We start from the raw sequence: 20,142 nt of genomic DNA on the forward strand, positions 1-20,142 counted from the left end.
GCACCAAAAACATATACTTTGCCTTTCCACTTATGCAAGTGAAAGAGCATGAACAACAGCAATAAGAAACTTATATGAATATTTACCTTAGAATGAGCTGGACCTTGCTCACTCAAAAGCTTATACTCAGGCTGAATCTTGTTGAAACGGGCTAACTCATTCACAAGACACATTGGGGTTTTCTCTTTGGGGTTTGCCATGTTTGAAGGAGCTGAAAGATTACATAAAATCAGATAAACGAACAGGTAGCTATGAACTCTACTACAGTTTTTAATTAAAAATAAATAATCTCATTGGCTTAGCATTTAGTTGTCTGCAATACACCGATTCTCAGAGAAGATTTGCTGGAATAGACAGCTCTGCTCATTAACCAAACTGGCAACAATCTACTGAACTTTGGGATTTCCAAGTAATGTGCATGCCTAAAAGACATCATCATTAAATTTAATGTTTTAATGCAAGCCAGAAGTACGAAGTTAGGAGACTCCCACATCTAGCTTGCATCTTATGTAGTACATTTCAAAGAGCAAATCTTCTAAGTGTTCATCATGGTCACTTGCTTTGAATAATTTCAAAAAGTCAGTTAGTTTCTTTTTCCTTCTCCTATTTTCCCCTATTATCTATTTTTTATTTATTACCTTTTACTCACTCTATTATATTGTATTAGCACAATATATTTATCATTAAACTGGTCATAAAAGAACTAAAGATAATAGAACTAAACAAACTGTTTCAAACAACACATTTTTTATATTTAAAACAAGCTACTTGTAGAAAAGATGGATAGCAATGTTTTAAAAATTCAGTGTTATATGATTTTAAATATTCTTTACTATTACAAACATTTCAATTAATTATTAGAACTTCGTGGAAAAGTTTGCTTCTGTCTCAAACAGATTTCATTCAATGGGGAGAAAGCATCACAAGCTACTGCAGTTGGATAAATATCACTTTTAAAGTATTTGTAGGTGCAAGACATCAGGAATATATCATACCAAAGTATAAACACTAAGAATATATACACTTATTAACAGACACTCAATCTTACCTGCAGCTGCATTGGTGGATGTAACTGACGCAGAGGGTAAAGCAGAGTTTTGGATAGGTCTACCTGCATTTTCAGAGGGCAAAGAACTAGTAGTAGAAGGAATACTCAAAGGCTGTGAAAGAGATGGGGTTTTATTCAATATTTGGCTCCCTGCAAGGGCAGCAGAAGGATTCTGAATTTGAACTTGAGACATGTTTACTTCCAACCAGAGCAAATTACTGTAGGTAAACAGCTTTGAATGCAGGCAAACTCAGTGTGATGAAGCCAAATTGCTGACCTAAAATATAAAGATAAAAAGATTATACTAAAAATTTAGCATTCTCTAACTAACAATCTACTGAAATTATTTCTCCATCAGCAGAAAGGGGAAAAGGGGAAAAAGCGTTCCTTCAAGCATCCATTGTTTCCATTTTGTATGCAATAAGTCACTTATGCATCCAGTTTTAACAGCATATTTCAATCTATATGCCCTATCATTTAAGTTTCAAATTTCTTTCATTTATAAAAGAGAAGTAGTATAGAAGCTTTATTTATGCTTGCTCATTCAAGATAACTATCCATCTGTTTTCCCCTCACTGAATCCACTTACAAAGCATATCCAGTTACTTAAACTGATAGCCACTGCTTATATACTAAACAAAGAGCAACTTTCATGAACAGATTACATTTCGTGCATTCTACCATTTGAAGTCTAAGTTTTTAACTTGGAAGGGCAAGCAATAAATGCAGTCTTTACAAAACAACTATTGAGAGCATGCAACCTTTATTATAATCATATATTTTTCCCTCCCCAGGATCACCAAGAAGAATGCCTAGCCATTTATGAGGGGAACACAACTGGTGTCCAGCAGAAAATCCCAAAGTAGCTATGGCTGGGAAAAGTGAAGGTGTAAGAGTTCATAAACTTTATAAGCTACATGCATTTTGAAGGTTACTCTATTTAAGCCAGAACATGTTCAGTCACAGTTCAAGCATCAATTTAGAGCTATTTGGCCTTGCAACACTGTAAACAAGTGTTGAAAGTTCTCATAGGCATCCATGGTCATTTATGAAAAAACGCTTTCAGGTGATGAACCTGCACCAGTCAATATGAAGTATCGTGATAGGTCTGTCTTTCACCGACAAATTAGTATTAGATTTCTCCTACACATGGATGCAACATTATCTTCATGCTCAGACAGTTAAACCTAAATATACACTAACAGGTTGCCAGTTTGAAGGCTATCATTGCTGCCAGAGCTCAGCTGCCCATATCCGCTTACGATCCACATATCAATTTATTTATTAAAAATAAATTTTACAACCAAGTAAATACATTTTGCACAGAAAGGCATGCACACATACACTGGTCACCTACAGATTTTATTAGGGCAGCAAACAAGGGTTTATTCTTTTGCAATTTATAGATGAAAAGAAAAGAAATCACTGCTCTAGATACCACCAGGGAGCTATTAGTAGCAACACAACTCCACTAGTGCTCTGTAAGCTTCAAATTCTGAACCTGTGAATGGACTTCCAAATGTAGGAGGAGCAGCAATGAGTCAGAGTGAAGTTTTTAGCTAGTTACTGACAAAACAAACCTAAGAGGAGAACCCAGGTTAATACATTCATGGGTACAAAGATTTATTTATTTGTTTATTAAATAACAGGAAAGAAGCTACCAGGAAACAGATACACCAACAAATCTACCATCTGGAAAATTTTTACTTTGAAAAAACATAAACATGTCAGACTTATCATACTACTGGTTGAGTAACTGTTTTTTACTAGAGAGCGAAATTAGTTCAGAAGACCTATATACAGATTATACTCAAAACAAATCCTGTATTTGACTACTAAATTTGCAGAAGTTACACACTGGGTGCATTCTAACTGTGAAAATGGTATTAGGGAGTCTATCTAAAGGAAATCCAAGAAGTTGTAAGACAAAGATGAAAAGTATGTAGAATAAGACTCCAGGGTAATAATTTTATAATCACTAAGTTTCATTCCCAGGAGCATCACTAGAAACACTGAAAATTTTTAAACATAATACAACAATAATAATTGCCTGGAAAAGACTATAAAGTCTCACAGTGCAATAAAGCAAGCTAATTTTCCTTTCCTGCTGAAGTGCAATGCCCTTCAAAGTAACTGAAGTTAAACAGTTTCTAATCCACACATTTTGAGAAGATGACACCAAAAGTTTTTATTTTGAAGTCAGTAACATCAGGATCTTTTGGATCATGCTGGAAAGGAAGTCTGAAATTCTTTTCAGAAAACTCTGCCTACAAGTACTTTCCTTTTAAAGCAAGGCACTATCCTCCATTTATTTGCCATCACCTGGTTTTAGGGAACATAGAATTTCAGCTCCAAAATACATCTGTTAAAGTGGTTTTCTAGTCATACAATGCAGAGAAGAACAGTATACCAATCCCTAGTAATTTTTTTTCTCCCAAGAAGGGAAGTCCCTGACAAGGGTATTATTAGTTCACTTGCTATATTTACAGCAGAGTACTACAGAACCTCACAGTGGTACAGCTCAGACTGCTCTCCACCCAGCTCTCTCTCCATCAACAGTTACAGCCATCAGTGTTCAGCCTGAAAAAGCTTTTCTTCAAACACCTCTGGTTAGAATAATATTCTAACAGACAATTCAGCCGTTATTCACGAAAATCTGTGGAGACTTGAGGTCACATCCTAGTGCTTGAAACAATAAGGGTTTGGAAACCGATCCAATTTCAAATAGACTTCAGCTGTGCACATTCGACAACCAGACAAAAAAATTGCTGCAGACACATCCATAGCTCATAACCTGCTTATTCTCAGCATAGAGACCAATTGCCCAACTTCTTTGGCAGTCTGGCTGCTCAGTCACATCTAAACGGACTAGTAAGGACCTAGGAAAGTGTTCGAAGCACACCTCGCTGGAATTCACCACGCCCTCCCCCAACCTTTCAACAAACTGCAAGAGTTCAGCCCTCATGTACCTTCTGGGAATCCAAAAGGCTTCCAACCTCATAAGAAACCAAGTATTGAGAGCTTAAGCACAGCTCATTTTATGCATCTGCAAGATGGTAACAATCCCACCCACCCTTCTTTGCAAAATGCTTTGCAATTACAAGTGTAGCCATGATTTGATGACCAAAATTACCATAGAAATACCTGGCCTCTGGAGCCATTAATTTAGCAAGAAAGAAAAGATGCACTCAACAGGATTGTGTGAGTGCTCCCTTCCATGACTGTTTCTAAAGGTGGAGGAAGGAAAAGCTGCAATGCCTAACCAAAAAGAAATTTTAAGGAGTCAGTAAGCTGTATCTTTTCTTGAAATAGAAATCTGAAACCTGTAGAACACACTGCTGTTCAAGGTTTATCCCCAAGACATTCAAGTAGCTGAGTATCTGGCCATGCCGCTCTTTCGCCACAGCTGAACAGAAATTTATTATCCAGAAGAGAACTGAATTGCAATGAAAATAAAACTTTTCCAATTAATGTATCATTTTTAACCTAAGTGAATATAATGCTTGTTTCTACATAAATTGCTACAGCATTTCTGCGTAAATTGCTACATCATCATCATGTTTCTCTCTCCTTCGCCAATACACATCTCACATGTTTTTATATTCAGATCAAAATCAAATCTATATCCTGTAAGTTATCACCAATTCAGAACTATTTCAGAGTTCATTAGATTGAATCTAGGCAGAACCAAAGCTAAGTAGGCATTAAAAACATCTTGTGAAATGCTGAAATTCCACTTTACAAATTTCTGACAATTTTAGACACTAGGTAGTAACTTGCAAGATTATACTTTACAAGTTTATATATACAAATATATATGATGTTTTCTTTTTAAAAACACTTAGCTCATACTTTTACAAGCAACTTCAAAGAACAGTCTGACAAAAACTGGAATTTTGTTTGTATTTTTTCAGCTACCTGTGAAGTTTATGATACTGTAGTTGATTTGTGTGAAGTATTTCACTAGGGTATAAGAACTCACTGTCCATCAGCGCACACTTAATTATAGGTTATTCGCTGATTATAAAAGAGTTTCCAGTGCTTTTACAAAGTAATATGCCCTCTACCCTATAACAGGCTTACAAAATCCTAACTATCTGAGAAAAAGCACCATGATCTAGAAAGCTGAGGCTAACAACTTATAAAGGCTGTTTCAGTGGATAGAGAAACAGAGATGCCAGTATTTCACATGATTTTTCCATGTAATCAGGGGTTAGCTACTTCAAACTTTTCAAGACAAATACTAGCACAAATAACTGACCCCTATACAATACTCGAGGCATTGCTAGAACTTAAAACCACTCAAACATCGAAAGATAGGTGAATGAACAAATGTTTTACTCATACTATCTTAGCCAGCAGCTAATCACATAACTTACTCCTTTCCCACCCTTCCACACTTACTTTCCGCTAACTCAGACATTAATATTTTAAATTTTATTTAGACAGTGTTGCACTAGAATATTATCCTCAGGATGGTAATGGTTGCCATCAAACTGTTCAATGACCTATGGACAATAATGGAGATGGATTTTCAGATGAAAGAGCACTGTTCCCCACTCCAGTTTTTAGATTTTTATTTTCTTTTGGCACACCAATGCCTGGAAAATTCCCAGAAACCTTTGAATACATTAAAATGCAAAGTTCAGAAGTCACGAAGGTAACCAAAAGGCAAACAAAGAAATGCACAAAGATGTGAACATAGTCTCAGTCCACTCAGCCAAAAATAAATTAAAATCTTCCTATATAAAAGAAAGAATGTAGCATTTTCAGATAAAAGTTCTCTTGGGGCTTTTTTGTGTTATAATTCTCAGAGGCATTCAAGATATAAGCCAGAGGATCAAACAAAAACCCGACACTTCCTGTGGATAATCATGTTTTACCACAACTTGTGGTTTCTTTAATACAATGCAAATAAAAGGTAAGAAACTTTAATGTTTTAAGAAAGTTTCCTGTACCTTTAGGAGATCCAGAGAGTGAAGATTTGGATTTAGTTCTGAATAGGATATTTATGATGGAGAATGCCTAAAAGGAAAAACAGAGAGTTAGCATTCTGCTTCCTAAAGCTACAAAAAGATCTTCTGTAGCAAATGCCTCACCACTACATTGAGTTTGCCTCATCCATTCGGATGACAAGAATTTGTATGACTATTAAATTCTCACTGACAGACTGCTTAATGGAGTTACGTCTTTCCAAGCAGAAATTCCAACCTGATCCAAGAATCTTCTTTCCCTGCTCTTTCCCCAAAGCCAAGTGATTTTTCTTACACAAACAGTGGAATCTCACAATAGTGCTCTTTGCAGGGTTGTAAGAGTCATTTGCAAATTTTCTTTCTGTAGTAAGGCTTCCAGTTCTGTTGAAGTTAACCTTCGTCCTAACAGCCCTAGAAATCAGCTACTGAAATTAGACCCAGACCTTAATTCACAAAGCCAAACCAAAAGCAAGCCAATAACCTGAGAAACTCTGGCAGCTATTAACTGCAAAAATCTGATATAAATTTAACCATTTGGCTGCATTTCCAGTCTAATGATTTCACTCATAAATAGGCATATAAAAAAAATCAACCTAGCTAAAACCATTTTAGAATAAAATTGTTTCAGTACTGAATATGAAACCTGTCACTGCATGGACTGCTCTAAATGGAAATCAAAATGTATTTTATTCTGCTTACAAATATAGCACGAAGTGTTTAATCCTTCTTTTCCATGACTAAAGCCAACTGCACGCAGATGCTAGCAACATTACTACCAGCAACAAAATGGGCAAGATCTCAATCTTGATTAGGGTTAGAAGAGCATGTAGATAAACAAGCTCTTGAATTTACTTCAGACAGCCATTTCAAAATCCTACAATGAATCTTAGAACTATAACCAGTTATCTTGGAGGAGCCATGCAGAACAGATGAGGATACAGAGCCTGGAAAAGGCAGACATCGTGCCTATTTTTTCATCTGGAGAGTGAAGAAGGGAGACAAGAGGATTACAGTCCTATCAGTTCAACTTCTCTTCTAGCAGTTTTTCTGAAGGCTTAATTAAGCACCTGGAAAACAAGGAAATGGATAATACTCCCAGACGGGACCAAAACCAAGTTGTGTAAAGACCCCTGAATTTTCTTCAGCCATCTCTGGTGGTCTAACCAGGCTCAGAAATGAGTCACTTGATCTCAGCAGGAACAAGTGCAAGGTTCTGGGCAGGCACTTTGCTGATCAAACACAGGACAGAAAAACCACCAACTGACACCAGCAGAGTGGGAGAAGAGTTACAACCAACATAACATCATTACCTAACACAAGCCAATGCTGACAGGCTCTTTTAGAAAAAGCAATCATCATACCAAGATGCAGAAATGGAAGAATAGCCTGAGAGCTATCTGCAGTAGTCCTACTCTGTATTCAGTATTACTGAGCCCTCAGCTGGAGCACTGCATCCACATATGGGTACCATGCTTCAAGACAGACGTGGACCCAGTTAGCAAAAACAAAGTAGGAAAAGCACAAAACACTCAGCTTTAGAAAAATATAACCTATAAGAAAAACACTAAAGGATTTGGGCTTGTGTATGCTGAAGAGGAGAGGGCTGGCTGGGGCCTGACAACCAGCAGGCTTCAAGTACATAAAAGGTTTTTGGAGTGGAAGAGAATAACCTGTTCTTCATACTTAAAGCAACAGAACTAGAGGCAAGAGGCTTAAAAGTGCATCAAGAAAATGCTTTCCTATAGTAATGGTTGCAATGAACTACACTGCTTTGGGCAACAGAGGTGACTTCACTGTTGGCAAACTTTAAGTAATTGATAAACGTCCATTTAGAATGAGGCTGGCATACCTGACACCGCAGAGGGATGGACTACTCCACTCCCTCAAGTCCCTCCTAGCCTGGATTCCCATGACTGCAAACACACTTTTGTGTACTTGACTGTAACAGCACATTTCCGTCTCCGATAAGAGGACGACAACGGCCTTGTTGTTAAACAACAGGTTTAGCAAAAAGGGGGATCTCACATGGGTCTTACCACAGACTTGCTCTGAACTCTGATAAACGACTTGAAAATACAAGAGAGACTAAATCCTCAAAGAAATAGGTTTTATTCATTGTCAGGACCAGAATATGGGAAGTTGTCCTGTTCCTTAGGATGCACACATTCAGAAGGCTGGAAGTTATGACATTCTCATTATGCTATGTGTTACGAACTTGCATGTGTACCCTGTTAAAATTTTCTTTGCATTCATTCATGAACCACCAGCACCAGGCAGGAAGGGCTGTTTACAGAACGATAACAGAGTAGAATGAGAAACAGAACAGATACCAGATAAAACCATCAAGATTCAAATTACAAGGACTTCTTGACATCGCCAACTAAAAATCATGTCATAAACAATATCCAACAAAAAGTTCTAGCTATAGGAAATGAGGTTTTAAATTAAGCATTAATTTATTTCTGAAAAGCAGATGCTTCATAACACAGTGCATCTGAACAGCTACTGACCCTTCAGTCACATAGCAGGGAAGATTAATTGTTCCTTATCAACAACAAACCCTGTTCTCAGAGCAGGAAAGTTCATTTATCCCTATTTCACAGATGGGCAACTAGAACACAAAACCCAAGCCCTATCCCTGCAGAGGGATGTAGGTATCCGAGGTGGGGGCTAGGCAGCACTGAAACAACTAAACAAACTGTGGAATGCACAACATTTACTCACTAACTAACCCCTCTGTCACCTGTATTTTTACATGCCTGTAGCTCTATTGCCACTCAATGTCAACCAACCCGCATTTGGGTAGAAGCGCGGCATTGCAGTAGCGCTTATCTGCCACGCAGAAACAATCTGCTGAGCTGGTCTGACGAAGGAGGCCAATCCCCCACAGCTCAAATCAGAATTTATGGTCACATCAAAGACAGACCCATTGTTCAACAACAACATTTTCACCTGTTGTTTGCAGACTGGGGAATATTACAGGACATTCATTACCTAGATAAAATATTGGTTAGAAAGATTCCTCCTCTCCTCCCTTTTTTTAAAGGAGTTTTAAATAACTCAAATGTGGTGGCTGAGGCTCCTTTGTCCCACACTCAACCATTTTGGAGCATGAAGAACAAATTGCCACAAATTCTAGGAGGTTTGTTGGGACGGTTTGTTTCCTAATATACCTTTGAAAAAGCCACATCAGTGGTGGCTTTGTAATATATAGGATAAAATTCTAATGCATTTGACTGCTGCAACAGTGTTCAAGAACAACATCTGACTATTTACAATTGGAAAGTCTAATTAAAAATTCACTACCAATCAAGATAAAAAGACTACAAATTTTACAGACTTAAGGCTATTTACACAAAATGTAAAACACTAGCTGAACAATGTTTTCTTCTTAGATAAATCTTTGTCTATAATATTTGGGCAAGACAAGGTACATCTCAAAGGCAACACTGACTGTAGAAAAAGATGATGCTCTTTTCGAGTACCAGTAAGATGAATTTTCAAAGGCAGAAACACTAAATATTAAGCAAATTAATTCGGGAGCGAAAACATGGATTATTAATAAGAGAACAGGTGATGAAAAGCTAAAATTTGAAAGTAAAATCTGAAGGAAAAGAGGGAACTAGCAGATGTACACATAAACCAGACAGTTCCAAACATAATGCAAAATAATAAACCAGAAAGTGATAAGTCAGTCATGAATAAACGCTTAAATGCTTACTTCTATCTGAATTAGTACTGTGACAAAATATTGAATGAATTTTTTTTTTTTTCCTGCAGTAGAACAGGTCAAAAAAGCCCACTGATACAGATTACAGTTAACATGGTAATCAGTGCACAGATCTCCTCTATTGTTCCAGCTGCATCTTCAAGAACTCTTATAAAATAATCAACCCCTCGGCAGGGATCCTAGACAAAGCGATTAAAAAAAATTTTTTTTGAAAGTTCATATGACTTCAGAATAAAGTTGCTGTTCTTCAGTAAGATCTGAAAGGCACAGAGCAGTTTTCAGTTTTGCTCTAACTTTGTACAGTTACATCACCCGAAATTTACTTCAACCTATGAATACTTTAATTTTGCTACAAAATATCTAATACTTTGACTGACTGGTACTGACAGTGAAAAAACAATTAATGATAAATGTTATGAAAAGTTTCAAACAAAGAAAGAGCGGCTGCTTAAAATAATAATAAAAAAAGAATTGTATCTTGCATACATCCTTTAAGGAGAGTTTTGAAATTAGATTCTGATCCAACATCAGAAAATACAAAATATAGTAAAAACTTCTACCCATTGGCTCTTTAAATTTTCATTAAGATGTGACAGACATCCAGTGAATACCTCTGTAAAAGTCTGAACATACGAATTTGTTGCATATACGAGATGATAAATAGACAAATCAGAGATCACTTTATTTCATCACAGCTATAGCTACATCATTAAAAAAATCAAGTTTTGATGTTCACTAGTATTTAAAAAAAAAATACATTTCTGCCAGTTTGAGCAAGGGAACTATGTAGTACATTTGCATGTTCTAGTTAGAAGAGAAAAGATTTTATAAATATACTATTCCAAAAGCAGACAAAGGACTTCATTCAGGTATTTTATTTCACTGCTATATATATACACCTAGCCTTCATTTACATTCCAAATGATGGTCCTCCCAAGTTTGCCTTAAACCTGCCAGAAAAGCAATGACAAGAATACCCAACAGATGAATAAATCAGAAAAATGGCTGTCAACATATACTAGCTATAGCATCACCTAGATGGGCAACCCAAACAAATCAAACCCTGTATAACCTCTAGGACAGACAGAAGCAGTGTCAAGATTTAAAAGGAACTTGTTGCCGTTATGCCTCCTGAAACACTAGTGTGGTGATCAAAACACAGTGAAAAGAAAAGTGAGCCTGGTGCGGTGATGGCTGCCAAAGCCAGTGGGCAATGAGGAGAAAGTGTGATGATGCCAGTGTTCAGAAAGAAAGCTAATGCTGCTAATACCAGCTGTCTCAGTGTTTGCACTGTAATCTGTACAAGGAGAAGGCTGGGGGCGTCTCCTGCTGTTGTCACCATATCTCCACCTTTTATCAGAAGTCAGACAAGTCTAGTTCAGTCTCGGGAGTTTTCCCACCCAGATCGTGTGCCCCTGAGACTTTGCAGAAGTCTGTGACTGTTGTCACCCACTCTGGGCAACCCGGAGAAGGAGGATGGCTGCAGCCACTTTCCCCCAAGGGGTTCGGAGAGCCTAAACCAGCTGTGCTGCCACCAACCCCTGTGCCGGGGCGGGGGGACGACCGGAGCCACCACTGTCACCCTCCGAGCCGGGAGCAGGGATTTTGGGCAGAGCGGGATCGCCAGCATCACCTGCCTGGAGCACCTGGGGTGCCTGGAGCTGCCGCTCGCCCCGCCGCACGGCCTCGGGGGAGCCCAGCCCCGCCGCTGTCACTTCTCTCGCTAGGGCCGGCCAAGTCCCCCCCGCCGCCCCCACCTCTCGCCCCGCGGGCTCGGGGGGCGCCGCGGCCGCTGGGGCAGGGAGGGCGGGCGGGCAGGGGCCCGCGCTGCCCCCGCCAGAGGCCCCACCGAGGCTCGGCGGGGACGGCTCCGCGGCTCGCCCGCCGCGACCTGCCCCGCTCCCCCCCTCCCGCACCCCCCCCCCCCGCGCCGGGCGCTCCCCCGCGCCGGGCCCCCGCCGGGCGGTGGGGACAGGGCCGGGGGCTGCCCACCCGGCCCGCCATCGCCCCCGGGAGCCGGGCAAAGCCCCGGGCGGGGGGAGGGGGAGCGGCGGGGGTTGGCGGGGGGGTTGGCGGGGGGGGGGGGAGCAAGGAGCTGGGGGGAGGGGAGGGGAGGGGAGGCGGGCCCGCCCGCCACGGGGGCTGTCCCCTCCCCACAGCCCCACCGGCACGGCTCGGCGCGGTCCCCGCTAGGCCCCGCCGCCGCCGCCACCCCCCGCCCCGCTGCCTCGGCGCCGGGGGGAGCCCGGGCCGCCTCCCCCCTCACCTGGCTGCCTGGGCTGCGGCTCCCGGGCCGGCTGGTGGTGCGGGCCAGCGGGCGGCTCAGTCCATGGGCCGGGTCCCGGGGGGGGGCCGGGGGGCGACCGCGGCAGCGGAGGGAGGCGGCGGACACAGGGCAAACACTAAAGAGAATGAGCGGGGCCAGCTCCGGCCGGGGAGGAAGTGACGGCACCGCACAGGGAGGCGGGGCAGGCGGGTAGCCAGTCGAGGGCGGCCGAGCCCCCGCGGGCACCGCCCCCCTCCGCTCTCTCAGCCAACGGGCGCGGGGGCCGGCTGGGAGCACCGCCTCCTTCGCGACGACTACAAGTCCCGGCGTGCCCAGCGGCAGAGCAGCGGCCTGCCTCGGGGCGGGGGGGGAACTACAGCTCCCGGCGTGCCTCGCGCGCGCCTAGGGCCGTCGCGCCCAGCCAAGATGGAGGCGCCGGAGGGAGGCAGCGGGTCGGGCCGCTGCCGCCGGCCGCCTTCCTCCGGGGCCCGGCTCACCTCCCCTCCCCTCCCCTCCCGCTCCGGGGCCCGGCAGCCCCGTTCGCTCAAGCGGACGAGGGCGATCCCAGGGCCGTGGCCTCGGCAGCGGCTGAGGGGCGTTGTGAGCGGCCGCTCGCACGGCCGGGCCGCGGCCGACGGCGCCCGCGAGGGCGGGTGCGAGGTCCCGGGGGGAGCGGAGCGGAGCGGAGCCCAGCCCGGGGCAAGGCCACCGTCCAGCCGTTGGGAAAGCCGCCACGTACGAGGCGGCGGCGGCGGCGGCTGCGGCGCGGCCGGAGGCCGGCGGGGCGGCAGCGGTGCGGGTCGAGCCGCCCGCCGGCACTGCGAGGCTCGGCGCTCCGTCCGCCCCTCTTGGCGCTTGGCCTTCCTTTCGGTTTAGGCGAAGCACAGACGCGTACGTCAAATGCCCGTTTTCTACTTCCACCCCTGCGTTTCTGGGAAAGGAAGAATGTGACACGAGAGAAAGGCAGAACTTGCTTGCTTCCCCCCGGGAAACCTGGTCTGCCTTCACGGAGAGAGGAAAGGAGGCCGAAGGTGTACCTGCATTCAACACGGGTGCATTCAGGTGAAACGTCAGTGTAAAGTTACTTTCAAGTAGGGAGTCGATAGCGAATGTCAGCCAACACAACTAGGGAAGAGTATTTAAAAAAAAAATAAATCTCAAATTTCAAAACACAGGCGTGTGGGAGGGAAAAATCATGCTGAACCCAAGAAGAGACAGAAGTAAAAACAGTAACTACATACATGCAAAATCCTTTCAACAGAGAGTGCCCAGGAAAAAAACTCCACAGCTTGTGTGTACAGCTGTACCCAACTGACATTATTTAACTCAGCAGCGAACTGAGGTACACTTAAAGTCAAGCTCTACACTTGAATCTAAAGAGTATATGTAACAGGTACGTAAGGGAAATCTGCTTAGTTCCTATGCACAGCTTTAATTTGCCTTGTTTGCATCTATCCCCCATTTCCCAAAGTCCCCACTCAGCTGCACTACCGTAACCATGGCTCTCAGCAATTTTGTGATTGTTTCTGCTGGACTGTTGAAATTACTACCTGGAGTGAATCCATGTAGATTAGCTAAGTCAAAGCCAAGATATGAATGTATTTATTTTACATTAAGAAAGCAAAAATTCCAGCATGCCACTACTGAAGGCTATAATTTCTAGTAATTTTAGACTTTTCGTACAAATTGAGCCTTCAAGTACTGTTATGTTGCTTCAGATACCGTAGCTCTTGAAAGAAGAGTGAAAACTATGTTAACAGTAGCATGCAGCTGTCCAGTGAGCTTCTGATGGCAGAAGTTTCCCTTCCTGGGTCACTGTAGCAATCGAAATCCCCTACAAGATTTAAATAAATGCCATCAATTATTTTAAACTTAAGTATCATTAAGTATTTTAAAGACAACACTTTTCCTAACCTGTATGATTTCTTAAAGCTTTTTATAAACAACTGCTTTTTATAACAAATCTGCACTAGCAAAGAAGCTAACAAAAATTACAGTACAATATTAAAGAGTCCCCAGCAGTTTTGCTAGAATAGGTCAATCCCTTCTGTCAGAGAAAGATACTATGAGAACTTTTTGTTTTAGAAATATTTTATCTTTCTTAATAGATAAAAATACATTTTAAGTTACAAGGTTGCATTTAAACCCTATGGCACCATTAAATTGCAAGTCAGTAATTTCTGCCATTGTTCAGCAAAAAAAGTGTCATCCAGCCTACAACATTTACTAACCGAATACATGTAACTTAATTCTACAGTAAATGCAAAAGCCTTCATATTTAGTGGGGAGAATCACAACTACAACATCTAAGCAAAACCAAATTAGAAATAAACAATATACCTAAAGCTCCATATCCATTTCTGTATTTAATACTGATATGGATTCCAAAAATACCATAAAGAAAATACATCATACACTTAAAATCAACTGACAATATAGCATTTAAAAGACATTCTCCAGTATATAAGTATATAGATATATATCCCATATCACATTTAAACACCTATTTATATGTTCTTGTGGTCTGTTGCATATAATATGTGCTGTTAGATGCTTTAATTACTCCAAGCCAGCAACAGTTACATTTCAGAAGGAAATGAAATTTCAACTGTCGTGTAATCATTACTGCAAGGCTTAATGTTGGCTATAACAGAAACAACATTTGTGCAGGTTTTTTGTAGAAAGTTAGGTGGAGACAGGGAATTACAAAATTTTCTTTTTTTCCAGATTGAGTTACATTAAAAATTCAGTTTTGTGTTTTCTTTTTCCAGAAAATCATGAACGTCTGGATAAGTGTAAAATCTGCAGGACTGGGACAAAAAGTCAGCGCAGCCAGATGACAAAGTTGAACATAATTTAAGCAAATACTTATGTAATTGAAAAGTCCGAGGAACACTTGGCACACCACCTCAAATATCCAACACATTTGTCCTTTCGTTTGGAGTATATTTACTCCTCTTATTATGTGTATGATTATTAATTATTCAAAAATGTTACAGAAATTTTCCACTCTTATTTATGCAGCAGCTTAAACAAGGACTTATTTCTAGCTAATAATTTGTAAAATATTTGAAACTTTCATCTTCTTTTATGAAGGAAGCAATAATGTAATTATAGTATTTTCAGATGTTCATGTAGAAATCTGATATGTTATTAATATATTTTCTTTGTTAAATACTTCAAAATACCCCTTATATCAGGCACAAAACCACTGTGAATTTCTCTTCGCAGCTTTTAAAAATGAAAGCTTTTTACTAGGAAGCTAAATATATCAACTAAATGTGCTAAACCCCCTTTATTCTGCTTTTCTGACATGTTACTCATTTGTAACAAATATCTTACTTTCTATTAAGATTTATTACTTTATTATTAAAGTACTTTCTTCTATTCTCATCTTGAATACAATACAGTAAGTCCAGCATAAGCTTTGACCTCATGTGAATTAGAAGATTATTATTTTGAGAGAAAGTTTTTAAGCCTATCGTCACTTTGCAACTAGCTGTCAACAGAAGTCACTGAGCTTTTCATGTGTTAGCTGGTACCTATTATTATAGCCCATATTCCCCAGGAACACCTCAACTTTCCTCTAAATTATATTAAAGGCAATAATGGCTTCATTTAAATAGGTAAGGGTAGAAAGCTAAGGGCAAGTAAAGCATTTATTCTACTTCCTGATAGCTGGGTAGATTTATAGATAGATTTAAATTTTCAGAGAAGTCATGCCTGGAGCATATCTTTGTCAGTTAACAACTGCACAACTTTAAAAGCAAATGCTTGAAAGAGGAGAAAATGTCTTTGTAATACTTCTGCTGAGGGCTAGAAGAACATGCATGACTCCTCTCAGTTTTTTTTTTTGTTGATGGAATCTGCAAAACAGGTAACAGGTATTGAGAAATACTATTGTTTCTATGAAGAAAGGATTAAGCTGTTTTAAGACAAAAATCAAGGTTTGACACTGAGGAGCTTTGGTACAAGGAAACCGCCCAACCATTTTGGAGCACGGGGTATAGCTGTATCCATACTAGCTTTCCATGAACTACTGTGTGCAGTCTGGCAGAGGCAGCTCTGTTTGTCATGCGAGACAATTTACTCCACCAAATATAGCTGGATGCTTAAATCTCCATACTGCTACAGCCAAGCTGTTTTTATTATCCAAGCTAGTGCAGGTGTATAGATGCTGTGCTGCAAACTTCTTCCAAAGTTTTGTCAAAATGTTTTCGACGTGATTCACCAGCATTTTAGCAGCATTTTTGACAGCTTGAAACATGCACTCTTGGGCCTGATAAAGGGAAGCTCACTGAATGGTAAACCTTTTCTGTACAAGAATGAGTGAACTTCAGGGAAGGGTAAAGAACTGTAAACAAATGGATTGCTGTGATCAGCTTTGAGCAGGAATCTCACACAATGCCTTATGGTTAACTCGTGCTGGTGACAGTAGAAAGACACGCTCTGACAGCTTTAATCTGGCCTACCCCTTCTTGACAATACTACAGCTCTCAGGAAGGCTGTTCTTGTGGAAAGGTCATGGAATGAGTACAAAAGTACATGCAACGATCAAAGAAGTGCAGCCTGATGGAAGGCACATTCAAGCAAGCTACTGAGAGCTTAAAGAAAATCAAGTTTTCGGAAAGCAGAAGTCAGCTGAGAGAAAGAATGTGCTCTGGCCTTATCAGAGAATTTTTAGAATTAAATGTCTGGCTTAATGAGAGGATAACTCTTATCTTAGCACATACTTATATGAAGAAATAGAGAAACAGAACTTCGCTTTAGTATGTGTTGCCAACATTGCAGGAATGCTGTTAGTATTGTGGCCCATTCACAACCCAAGAAAACAAGAATACATACTGGTCTTGAGGGCAGTGGCATTTTGGGGTTTTTTGGTTGTTTTTTTTTTTTTTTTTCTTAAACCAACCATAAGGTATTTCTTCTGCTACAAAAGCCTCAGACCATTTAGAAGCTGACAACCACAAGTCAGTCAGTAGGGTCCAAAAAAGGACAGTAGACAAGAGTAGTAGAGTTCTGTGGTGTCAGAAGATCCCAAAACAGGTGTCCCTTTGCCCACTTTATACTCAGAAAGGAAGTAGTAATCTTTTTCCCCTTGAACCTGAATAATCTTCTACCTTTATCAGTTGCAAGGGAGAACTGGCTACATATTTTCAGAAGTGTTTCAGAAGAAGATCTCAGGTGATGGGCAGGAGCTAACTGTCTAACATTAAATTAGATGGTCCCAAGTCCTCAGAAGATCCATTGACACCAGGTGTTTCCAGCCTGAGCTTTCTAGCTGGTAGAAACTGGTATTTGCCTAACTGTTTAACAAGGGTGGCCTAGAGAAGTTCAGCAATCTTGCAAAAACCTGTTACGACATGGCTTGCATCAGTTTCCACTAAAATTAACAGATAAATATAGTTGGAACGTTGTGCTGCCTTCTGAATCTTGGCAACAGGAGGTGTCAGAAGTAGCAATAAGGTCTCCACCTAACTGAAGGTGAGGGCACTGCCAATAACATTTGCCTGTACTCTGAAGCAGAGATGCATCTGCTTGCCTGCACTACATTTGAAAAGTTCATTTCCCTGAAAGGGTAAGTGCTCTATATAAACACTTGCATGCCTTATGAAATCTGCAGAATATGTCAGGACTACATAACAGTGCCACAGTCACATCTACAAAGTCTAAGTTACTCAACTCTGACTGAATTAAAGGACAAATATGCCACTAGTATTTGTTGATCTGAAGTCACTTAGGCACTTATTCACACAGAATGTCTGTCCAACAATGAAAAGTCACACATTGCAGGGAGTGCAAGATAGTGAAAATCAAGATTCACTAATGATTTTCCATTCAGAAGAGCCAATTTTTCTTTGGCTACCTCTCAAAAAGGTTCTGGCTTGTTGGTGTAAATCCTGTCCAGTTCCATCTATGTTGGTACTGGTGAGATAAGAAACATCTGTTCACTTACGTATCTCAGCAACCTGTCCCCTAAAGAAATCTTGCTTAGAACTGCAAAACTAAGATGGTCTAGTATGAGCCCCTTCACATTGCATAGTGCCGAAGAACCCCATTTCAGCACAAGATTATTATGCATGTATGCTAGACAGGCTGTCTACTCGAATAGATGCAAAGGTAGCATGTCAGATTACAATTACATGACCACCAGTACCAATTTAATTTTGGTTCTTTGAGGCTGACAGGAAAAAAAGGTCTGCAAGTTCTTTAGAATTGTTCTCCCTATTATCCAAGGAAAAAGACAAAGCTGCAGAGCAGTCAGAGTTCTGAGTATCCTTTTGGCTTGCAGGTCTTGAATGACCACAGCTCAATTAACACTGACATTCGAGGTAGGCATGCAGTTCCTTGCAAATGTCAGACATCTCCCATGTGGTTTCAGCCTGTCTATTGAAATGCATTCTGCAAGGCACTTCGACAAACTTTTAACACGCATCACAGTCTCTCTCATCAGCATTAAGGCAGATGCTTTTCATGATCACCACTGTATTATTTCACTCTTGAGAACTGCTTTCATTTCATACCTATGAACGAAGAGGGTCTGACAGTGCACAACAGACCAGATTCAAGAAAACCTGTTGATGCTGACTCTAATACATTTTTAGGCACTTAGTAGTTTAAATCCATTGTCTAACAAGCAACTCATTTCTTTATATATTAAGAGGTATGGCCAGCATGCACTCACACAGCAGCCACAGATACTAAGGAAGAACTGAAAGACAGCTGATTCTGCCCTATGTTTCACCCTCAGTAAATTCAGTAACTTTCTTGATAGAAGGCTCAGCTTCAACAGGCATTCTAACTACAAAAAAACAGTCCTGATTCAAGTCATCTGCAGAATTTCTGTGGACAAGTAACTAAAAAAATCTGTCCTGTATGAAATTGCTTGATACCACAGAAGTCTGAGCCTTCACTTCTACTCAGGAGTTTTTCAGTCTCTATAATTAGATTTATTTATATCCCTGCAGTACCAGTGCTCTAAAAGCCTATGGTCTAGTAGTTTGGTGCCCAGGCCATCTGAGAATGCAGGCTCAGGCATTTAACTAGTCACTTAAACAGCCATAACTATAAGCTAAACTGATGCATTTAGAATTCAAGGCTACCAAACCTAATCAGTATATTTATGAGGAGCCAGGGAGAACATCTGAGTTAAACTTAAGTCTAAGATCACTGCTTCAGTTTTAATACATCACTAAAAATCCACTTTGAGACCGATACCCGCTCTAAGAGGGTATATTACTTGCTTTCACTGCACTATACTGACATGTCTTGTTCAAAGAGAAGGGGTGCACCTGTTGATGAATATCAAGAGTGCTAATAGCTTTGGATCTTCTGCCAAAGTTTCAGATTTGCTCTGTATGATCCTACAATGTATTTAAACTATTACTTAAGATAAAGAAAATCCTCACAGTCCCACTATTTTATATTCTATCCTAAGTTTAAAGCATTACCTTTTTTTGAACCAACTACATTCTTCTAAAACAGTAAGCGCACATTGACAGGCATTTTAAACAAGTACTTCTTATTTATTCACAATTTAGATAAAGTTTAAGGAAAGACAAAAGAAATACAAAGGACAACATCAAAATGAAAAGGAATTTTAGTGACCGAAGTGAGTTTCTACAGCCAGTGCTCTCCATACATTTCAAAATGTTATCCAAACACTGCAGATGCAGATTTCAAATAAATCCCATAACAAAATGCTATAACTATTCCCTTTGAAATTAAACTGGGAATGGAAGTTAGTCACCTTTTATCTATGAGTACACAAACCACCAAATTCTTTCAGTTGCTGCTTAAAGCCACATTTATCTTTTACAAGATGGATTCTGCAATACATTTTCAAGTAGCATTTTTCATTTTGTCTGAGCTCTGCTATAAAAAAAGTCAGTGTCAACCTTCTGCAGCTTTTGATCTTGCTTGTGAAATATATGCGATTCAGAGCAGTGTCACACTTGCAGCTTGGAGATATCCTTGGAGATACTGCAATGCTTCTGCATTCAGACTAGTACTCAGCATTGATGGAACCTTAAAACATGATAAAGCAGAAGTGTAAATGTGTGTATACATTAAACTACTGCTATAACCTGTTAATCACTGTGTCAACATATGGTACAAAGTCAAA

At 40.7% G+C, this 20,142-nt stretch overlaps 3 protein-coding genes across 11 annotated transcripts in view; 1 reads left to right on the top strand and 2 right to left on the bottom strand.

The window, feature by feature from the left end:
• Positions 1–12,193, bottom strand: part of STAU1 (staufen double-stranded RNA binding protein 1) — a 34,526-nt gene extending 22,333 nt beyond the window's left edge. For 6 of the 7 annotated variants that reach the window (XR_008235324.1, XR_008235321.1, XM_052788187.1 and 3 more), the window contains exons 1-4: positions 12,018–12,193; positions 6,007–6,073; positions 1,049–1,325; positions 87–211 (exon numbers count right to left, since the gene is read on the bottom strand). Coding sequence is in view for 5 of the 7 variants with exons in the window: in XM_052788187.1 (XP_052644147.1) it covers positions 87–211; positions 1,049–1,241 (318 nt within the window). In the remaining 2 variants the exon portion in view is untranslated. The remainder of the gene's footprint in view (positions 1–86; positions 212–1,048; positions 1,326–6,006; positions 6,074–12,017) is intronic. The other variant, XM_052788157.1, reaches the window with a different exon arrangement.
• Positions 2,087–14,877, top strand: LOC128140909 (uncharacterized). The gene is made up of 3 exons (XM_052785745.1): positions 2,087–2,154; positions 12,424–13,079; positions 14,789–14,877. Exons 1-3 carry the CDS (start codon positions 2,087–2,089, stop codon positions 14,875–14,877), a joined length of 813 nt encoding a protein of 270 aa, XP_052641705.1.
• The window catches only part of CSE1L (chromosome segregation 1 like), a 31,120-nt gene continuing 25,068 nt past the window's right edge, over positions 14,091–20,142 (bottom strand). For all 3 annotated transcript variants that reach the window (XM_052788211.1, XM_052788220.1, XM_052788230.1), the window contains exon 25: positions 14,091–20,045. In XM_052788211.1, coding sequence (XP_052644171.1) covers positions 19,956–20,045 — 90 coding nt within the window. In that variant the 3' untranslated portion in view covers positions 14,091–19,955. The remainder of the gene's footprint in view (positions 20,046–20,142) is intronic.

Source organism: Harpia harpyja, chromosome 1 (genome assembly GCF_026419915.1).
Source record: "Harpia harpyja isolate bHarHar1 chromosome 1, bHarHar1 primary haplotype, whole genome shotgun sequence".
NCBI lineage: Eukaryota > Metazoa > Chordata > Aves > Accipitriformes > Accipitridae > Harpia > Harpia harpyja.